The following is a 9,000-nucleotide window of genomic DNA, read 5'->3' as shown; positions in this document are numbered from 1 at the left end:
ATGTACTTATTGTCCATTTGCATATCTTCTTTGGAAAAATGTCTATGCATTGTCCATTTTTGAATTGGGTTGTTTTTTTGTTGTTGAATTATAGGAGTTTTTTTATTTATTCTCGATATTAATCCATTATCAGATATGTCATTTGCAAATACTTTCTCACCACTGAGTATGATGTTAGCTGTGGAGTTTCTATATATAACCTTTATTATTGTGGGGTAGTTTCCTTCTATTCCTAGTTTATTTGGTGTTTTCATCATGAAAAGGATATTAAATTGCATCAAATACCTTTCCTGAATCAATTGAGATGATCATGTATTTTTCTCCTCTTCATTCTGTTAATGTGGCAGATTACATTGATTTTTCTATGTTGAATCATCCTTGCATTCGTGGAATAAATTCCACTTTGTCATGATACATAATCCTTTTAATATGCTGCTAAATTCAGTTTGCTAGCATTCTGTTGAGGATTTTTGCCTCAGTATTCATAAGGGATATCAGTCTTTTATATTTCTTTTTTTGTAGTGTCTTCAGGGTAATGCTGGCCTCATACAATGAGTTATGAAATGTTCCCTTTTCTTCAGTTGTTTGGAAGAGTTTGAAAAAGATTGGTTTGTTCTTCTTTGAATGGTCGATAGAATTCCTCAGTGAAACCATCTGGTCCAGGTCTTTTTTTTTTGTTTGGAGGTTTTGATTATTGATTCAGTCTCCTTCTTATAGTTCTAGTCAGATTTCCTAGATCTTCATGATTCTGTCTTCATAGGTTTTGTGTTTCTAGGAATTTTTCCATTTCATCTGGGTTATTCAGTTTGTCAGCATACAATTGTTCATAGTACTCTCTTAGGATATTTTTAATTTCTGTAGAATTGGTTGTAATTTCCCACCACGTATAATTTTTGAGCACACACCTGCATACAAAGCATATTTTGTTAAGCTCTGGAACCCATCTTTGAATATCATGGCATCACAGACTTACAGTCCAGTGCACTTAAAATGTGATTTAGGGACCAAAGTTGGAGAACCTTCCACTTTTCAGAATTATGTTAAGTATATGATATTGATTCCTAAGTCACATTCAGTGAAGGAAAGCCCTTAAAATAGTCTTGTCAGCCCTTACTTATTGCTAAAGGTCTCTGGTCTCAGACTACATCTGGTAAACAGTCTTGGAGACAGGACCAAATAGCAGCAGTGCACTCCAGTCCAGCACTACTCACTGCAAATACTTAAGTTCAGGGTGGGGATGGGGCCCCTTTTCCCTTTCTATTCAGTATAATATCCACACAGTAGATGACACAAGGCACACTAATCTTAAGGATACAGTTTGATGGGTTTTTACATATGTCTAGACCTGTGTAACCAACAGTAGATCTAAAATATTCCCGTCTCCCAGAAAAATCCTTTATGTGTACGTGAGACATGGGAAGATTTGGGCTCTTAAAGTCTCAATCTGGCAGCAGTGTAGAGTAAGGAGAGTGAGATGGGCTCTGAGTCTTCATCTGGGAGCCTTGCTGGAGGAAACATCCATGAATTCTGCTCACTCTGCTAGGAGTGGCTCAGATGCTCACATGTTCTAAACAATTAGGCATGGCCTGAGCCCTCCAACAAGCTCCACTTGTGCTACCACACACGCACACACATACACACCGCACCTGCTACACACACCCATCCATTCAACATTTATGCGATTTGTAGGTCCTGAGTTGGTGGAGTATCCAAAGATTAAAAAGCCACAGTCCTTGCCCTTCTGAAGGAGAGCCAGTGTGGCTACAGCCCAGAGACTCCTAGAACTCATTTTACAATTTTTTAGATGTGGTTGGCAGCAGTTGCCATATTCCTGTACCTTTCTTTGCTTCTCAGAAGACCCTAGCTCTTCCCTCCCCCTTCTTGTTATGGGCATCACTTACTCACCTGAAATTAGGTTGGGGGTGGGGTCATCTTGATCTTGGTCATCTTGTTCTGCTCCTGCTTCCTCAGCCACGGCTTCTAGAGCTGCCAGTTTGTATATTTGTCCAGGAAGTGGGTCCAGTGATGTGGTATTAGAAGGATATGGGCTATTTAGCTTGGAGAGCATCCATTAGGGGGTAAGTTGATTACTATAGGGAGGGATTTTATAAGAAGGAAGTGGGACTGATTGTTCATTGTCTGTGAAAGAAGCAGTAAAGAAACAGGCTCAGGTTAAGAAAGGAAAGCTGGTGTTTGGAGAGCAGGAAGAATATCCTTGTCCAAAGAGTGCCAGGATGGTGTCCCATGGCCTCCACCCCAGCCCTCTGAGAGGAGAGGACAGTGAAATGGCAGCCCAGAGGACAGCTTCTTAGTTCTCCTAACTCCAGGTGACGGGCAGGGTTGGGCTGGCACTCTGGTCCTTCTAACTGAACCATTCCATGATTCTATGATGTCACTGAAGAGAGAAGAATGGGGAGCTGGGCTTGGCTCCAGCTGCTCCAAGTCCTATCCTCTGGATTCTGATAGTTTTTGGGGTGAGGGGAGGTGAGCTGTGTGATCACACGTGTCCCAGCTCAGTCTCCCCTCTAACCACCTCAGCCCCCACCACATTTATGGAGAGAAATTAGCCAGTGTGAGTCAACTTCATCGAAACAAGCACAGCATCTTTTATGAAGCTGATCAAAAGAACAACAGTGAAAATAGCCTTTTATTCTTCTGTTTCTAGAAAACTTAAAGAACAAGAGAACTACATTCAAACTAAGCTGGAAAAGAATATTTGTACAATCTGTGATTGTGAGAGTGGACGATTCTTCTAGCTAACCCTATGAGCTTTGAAACCACAGCAATCACTTTCTTCATCCTCCTTCTAATTTGCTTCATTTGCATCCTCCTTTTATTGGTGGTTTTTTTATATAAATGGTATAAATCCATGCTGATAAATTGGGATCAGATTTCAAGTCACACTAGCAAATGTATCTAGAAATAATATAAATCAATTTAAAATAGAGCAAATAATGCTATAGCTATTTACTTTTTCCATTTCAGAATTTTAGAAATTCTAATTTCCTATTTAAAAGTGAAGTTCCATGCCAAGTAAATCAAGACCATTCTTTTTTTTTTCTGAATTTTTTGCTTATTTGTTTTCAGTTTCCAAAGCAAGAAAGATGAAGAGACAGAAAAAAGTCCTTGTACAGATGCTAATGGAGGTGAAGATTGTTTAGCTGCTAATGCGGAGACAAACAATTCAGCAGACCAAGAAAAGTAAGTCTGTATTGTAGAATGTGATAGAAAGCCATTTTGGGGTATGATAATGGTGGATGACATGCATGAATTTTAAAAATCCTGCTGATTACGTAGGACTATCCTAACACCAATCACGGACTTAAATGCACCCATGAGGCCTGGCATTCTTGTCCAGAGACGGAGTAAAGAAGACACACCCTTAGAAAACAAAGAGAACATAGAAGAGGAGGAGGACAAAACAAAAGAGAAGCAAGAGCCTAAGAATGCTGGAGGAAATGAAGAGGAGCTCGCCTTATCTCCTCCCAAGGACCAGGTCAGAATCTGTTTGATTGAAGAGGAGGTAAATTATTTGGCTAGGTACAATGAGATGGTCTTGCCTGAAACTTAAGTTTGTACCTGGAAGGAGCACGGAGTCTGCAGTCATCTAAACCATTCTTCTTAGTTCATCAGTTCATGTTATTAAACCAGTCATGTATGCCAAATCTAGACACTTGCTCATTCTTCACTCTTACATTTGTGTTGTTCTTAATAATCCCCCTTCATTTTGCTTTTCTCAGAATCCTAGGATCTTAGAGCTGGAGGAGTCCTTGGAGATCATCTAGGGATCCAGCCCTCTCATGTTACAGATGAGAAAATGAGATGAATTGTTCAAAGTCATTCCTCCACTGTGGCCAAGCTCAGGACCAGAGCGCATGTCCCTGTTCTGGTTCCAGGCTGTACAACAGCACACAAACATTGCCCGGGCCTTCTTGAGCTCCCTGTCAGCACTCTCTGATAGGAACAGTTCACATCTTCCCTCAACACAAGGCCCACGCCCAGAGGCAGAACAATGGTTCAGGGGCCCATTTCTAACCATAGAGATATGAAAATGAGATCATGATGGATTATCACTGCTTTCCTGTATGATTTAGAAACACTTCTTCTGTTTCTCACTAACAATGCTTCTATATTGAATTTAAAATATAAAACTCAATTAAAAATATAACATTTTTTAAAGCAGGACTTGTTGCCTTCATAAATTGATCTTTTATACTGTTTGTTCCATTCTCCTACAGGATGAAGATTTGCAAAAACCACCCACACCTCTCACTAGAACTCCTTCAGGTGTTGAAAACCACAAAAGACCTTTAAAAGGAGTGACATTTTCTAGGGAGGTAATTGTTGTGGACCTTGGGAAGGAATACCCGATACCTCGAAGCTATACTCGAGAACATAAAGAGAGAAAATGAGCTCAGAAAAGGCTGAGAGTGAAAGAAATGTAAGCTTAGACTAACAATGAAATGACTGGGGGTACAAGATCATGTTGAAACAGCAAAATATGGGGAATTAAGCAAATACAAATAGTATTTTACCTTTGTGCAGAAAGAAGTGAGCTACATGCAAAATTCTGTAAGTAAAATACCCAGAGCTTGAATATAGTTTTTTTTTAAATTCAAATCTGAGTTCAAGAAATTGATTGTATTAAGTGTCCTTAAAACACTGTCTACTCAAACACTGTTCTAACATATGAATAAAATTATTTGTGTTTGTGCAGATGTCTGTTAGGTAAATCATATTTAAGGGGAACTTTAGAGATAGCAAATGTTTCTTTTAATTCATGTTTTTTTAATTTAAATTCAATTAATTAACATATATTATTAGTTTCAGAGGTAGAGGTCAGTGATTCATCAGTTATGTAATACCCAGTGTTCACTACATAATGTGCCCTCCTTACTGTCCATCACCTAGTTACCCCATCCTCCTGCCCATCCCCTCCAGCAACTCTGTTTGTTTCCTATGAAAAAGGGTTTCTTATGGTTTTTTCTCCCTCTCTGATTTTGTCTTGTTTTATTTTTTCTCTCTTCCCCTATAATCCTCTGTTTTGTTTCTTAAATTCCACATATGAGTGAGATCATATGACAATTGTCTTTCTCTGATTGACTTATTTCACTTAGCATAATACCCTCTAATTCCATCCACGTGTTGCAAATGGCAAGATTTCATTTATTGATGGCTGTATACCACATCTTCTTTATCCATTCATCTGTTGATGGACATCTGAGCTCTTTCCATAGTTTGGCTATTGTGGACATTGTTGCTATAAATATTGGGGTGCAGGTGCCCCTTTGGATCCCGACATTTGTATCTTTGGGGTAAATATGCAGTAGTGCAATTGCTGGGTGGTAGGGTAGTTCTATTTTCAACTTTTTGAGGAACCTCCATACTGTTTCCCAGAGTGGCTGTACCACTTGCATTCCCACCAACAGTGTAAGAGGGTTCCCTTTCTCTGCATCCTCGCCAACATCTGTCATTTCCTGACTGGTAAATTTTAGCCATTCTGACTCGTGTGAAATGGTGTCTCATTGTAGTTTTGATTTGTATTTCCCTGATGCTGAGTGATGTTGAGCATTTTTTTTCATATATCTGTTAGCCATTTGTATGTCTTCTTCGGAGAAATGTCTGTTCGTGTTTTATGCCCATTTCTTGATTGGATTATTTGTTCTTTGGGTGTTGAGTTTGATAAGTTCTTTATACGTTTGGATACTAGCCCTTTATCTGATAAGACATTTGCAAATATCTTTTCCCATTCTGTTGGTTGTCTTTTGGTTTTGTTGACTGTTTCCTTTGCTGTGTAAAAGCTTTTTATCTTGATGAAGTCCCAGTAGTTCATTTTTGCCCTTGCTTCCTTTGCCTTTGGAGATGTGTCTAGCCAGAAGTTGCTTATGCTGAGGTCAAAGAGGTTACTACCTGTGTTCTCCTCTAGGATTTTGATGGATTCCTATCTCACATTTAAGTCTTTCATCCATTTTGAGTCTATTTTTGTGTATAGTGTAAGGAAATGGTCCAGTTTCATTCTTCTGCATGTTGCTGTCCAATTTTCCCAACACCATTTGTTGAAGAGACTCTTTTTTCCATTGGGCATTCTTTCCTGCTTTGTCGAAGATTAGTTGACCATAGAGTTGAGGGTCCATTTCTGGGTTCTCTATTCTGTTCCATTGATCTATGTGTCTGTTTTTGTGCCAGTACCATACTGTCTTGATGATTACAGCTTTGTAATATAACTTAAAGTCTGGAATTGTGATGCCCCCAGCTTTGGCTTTCTTTTTCAACATTCCTTTGGCTACTCGGGATCTTTTTTGGTTCCATACAAGTTTTAGGATTATTTGTTCCAAGTCTGTGAAAAAAGTTGATGGTATTTTGATAGCGATTGCTTTGAATATGTAGATTGCTCTAGGCAGTATAGACATTTTAACAATATTTGTTCTTCCAATCCATGAGCATGGAATGTTTTGCCATTTCTTTGTGTCTTCCTCACTTTCTTTCATGAGTGTTCTATAGTTTTCAGAGTATAGATCCTTTACCTCTTTGGTTAGGTTTATTCCTCAGTATCTTATAGTTTTTGGTGCAATTGAAAATGGGATCGACTCCTTAATTTCTCTTTCTTCTGTCTCATTGTTAGTATATAGAAATGCAACTGATTTCTGTGCACTGGTTTTATATCCTGCCACGTTGCTGATTTCCGTATGAGTTCTAGCGATTTTGGTGTGGAGTCTTTTGGGCTTTCCACATAGAGTATCATGTCATCTATGAAGAGTGAGAGCTTGACTTCTTCTTTGCCTATTCAGATGCATTTTATTTCTTTTTGTTGTCTGATTGCTGAGGCTAGGACTTCTACTACTATGTTGAACCACAGTGGTGAAAGTGGGCATCCCTGTCGTGTTCTTGAACTTAGGCAAAAAGCTCTCAGTTTTTCCTCATTGAGAATAGTATTTGCTGTGGGTTTTTCATATATGGCTTTTATGATATTGAGATATGTTCCCTCTATCCCTACATTGTGGAGGGTTTTAATCAAGAAAGGATGCTGTGTTTTGTCAAATGCTTTTTCTGCATCTATTGAGAGGATCATATGGTTCTTATCCTTTCTTTTATTAATGTGGTGTGTCACGTTGATTAATATGTGGATGTTGAACCACTCCTGCAGCCCAGGAATAAATCCCACTTGGTCGTGATGAATAATCCTTTTAATGTACTGTGGATCCTACCGGCTAGTATCTTGTTGAGAATTTTTGCATGCATGTTCATCAGGGATGTTGGTCTGTAATTCTCCTTTTTAGTGGGGTCTTTGGGATCAAGGTAATGCTGGCTTCATAGAACGAGTTTGGAAGTTTTCCTTCCATTTTTATTTTTGGAACAGTTTCAGAATAGGTATTTATTCTTTAGATGTTTGGTAGAATCCCCCTAGGAAGCCGTCTGGCACTGGACTCTTGTTTGTTGGGAGGTTTTTGATTACTGATTCAATTTCTTTGCTGGTTATTGGTATGTTCAGATTTTCTATTTCTTCTTGTTTCAGTTTTGGTAGTTTATATGTTTCTAGGAATTTATCCATTTCTTCCAGATTACCTAATTTGTTGGCATATAATTGCTCATAATATTCTCTTATAATTGTATTTCTTTGATGTTGGTTGTGGTCTCTCCTCTTTCGTTCATGATTTTATTATTCTGGGTCTTTTTTTCTTTTTGATAAGTCTGGCTAGGGGTTAATCAATCTTCTTAATTCTTTCAAAGACCAGCTCCTAGTATTACTGATCTGTTCCCCTGGGGTTTTTAAAAATTTCTATATTATTGATTTCTGCTCTGCTCTTTCTTATTTCTCTTATCCTGCTATATGTAGGTTTTATTTGCTGTTCTTTTTCCAGCTCCTTTAGGTGTAGGGTTAGGTTGTGTATTTGAGACTTTTCTTGCTTCTTGAGGAAGGCCTGTATTACTCTCTGTTTCCTTCTTAGGACTGCCTTTGCTGCATCCCAAAGATTTTGAACTGTCATGTTTTCATTTTTATTTGCTTTCATGTTTTTTAAAAATTCTTTAATTTCCTGATTGACCCATTTATTCTTTAGTAGGATGTTTTTTAACCTCCATGTATTTGTGGTCCTTCCAAATTTTTTCTTATGGTAGACTTCAAGTTTTATAGCATTTTGGTCTGAAAGTATGCATGGTATGATCACAATCTTTTTGTACCACTTGAGTCCTGATTTGTAATGCAGTATGTAATCTATTCTGGAGAATGTTCTATGTGCACTTGAAAAGAATGTGTATTCTGCTGCTTTAGGATGAAATGCTCTGAATATATCTGTTAAGTCCATCTGGTCCAGTGTGTCATTCAAAGCCCTTGTTTTCTTGTTGATCTTCTGCTTAGATGATCTGTTCATTACTGTGAGTGGGGTGTTAAAGTCCCCTACTATAATTGTATTATTATCAATGAGTTTTGTTAAGTTTGTTATTAATTGATTTATATATTTGGCTACTCCCAAGTTAGGGACATACATATTTACAATTGTTAGTTCTTCTTGTTGGATAGACCCCATTATTATGTTATACTGTCCTTCTTCATCTTTTGTTACATTCTTTGGTTTAAAACCTAGTTTGTCTGATATAAGGATGGCTACTCCAGCTTTCTTTTGTCCATTAGCATAATAAAAATGGTTTTCCACCCCCTCGTTTTCAATCTGGAGGGGATTTGGGTCTAAAATGAGTCTCTTGTAAGCAACATATCGATGGGTCTTATTTTTTTTTATCCATTCTGATACCCTATGTCTTTTGATTGGAACATTTAGTTCATTAACATTGAGAGTAATTATTGAAAGATATGAATTTAGTGCCATTGCATTACCTGTAAAGTTGCTGTTTCTGTAGATTGTCTCTGTGCCTTTCTGGTTTTTGTTACTTTTGGTCTGTCTTTATGCTCAAAGGGTCGTCTTTAATATTTCTTGCAGGGCTGGTTTAGCATTCAACAGTTCCTTTAGTTTTTGTTTGTCTTGGAAACAATCTCTTTTTTTTTTT

At 37.9% G+C, this 9,000-nt stretch overlaps 1 protein-coding gene across 4 annotated transcripts in view; it reads left to right on the top strand.

Moving 5' to 3' along the window:
- CUNH2orf74 (chromosome unknown C2orf74 homolog) overlaps window positions 1–4,714 on the top strand; it is a 26,226-nt gene extending 21,512 nt beyond the window's left edge. For 2 of the 4 annotated variants that reach the window (XM_073897668.1, XM_073897669.1), the window contains 3 exons: window positions 3,088–3,201; window positions 3,298–3,496; window positions 4,239–4,714. In XM_073897668.1, the coding sequence (XP_073753769.1) occupies window positions 3,088–3,201; window positions 3,298–3,496; window positions 4,239–4,412 (487 nt within the window). In that variant the 3' untranslated portion in view covers window positions 4,413–4,714. Of the gene's footprint in view, window positions 1–2,420; window positions 2,573–2,665; window positions 2,860–3,087; window positions 3,202–3,297; window positions 3,497–4,238 lie in introns of those variants that run through there. The other 2 variants (XM_025868653.2, XM_025868652.2) reach the window with 2 other exon arrangements.
- Window positions 4,715–9,000: the final 4,286 nt, after the last annotated feature.

This window comes from Callorhinus ursinus, unplaced genomic scaffold (assembly GCF_003265705.2).
Source record: "Callorhinus ursinus isolate GAN/ISIS: 27379988/994484 unplaced genomic scaffold, GSC_fseal_2.0 scaffold10, whole genome shotgun sequence".
NCBI classification, from domain to species: Eukaryota; Metazoa; Chordata; class Mammalia; order Carnivora; family Otariidae; genus Callorhinus; species Callorhinus ursinus.
Note: the sequence above shows the minus strand (reverse complement) of the source record. Positions and strands in the feature narration are given on the sequence as shown.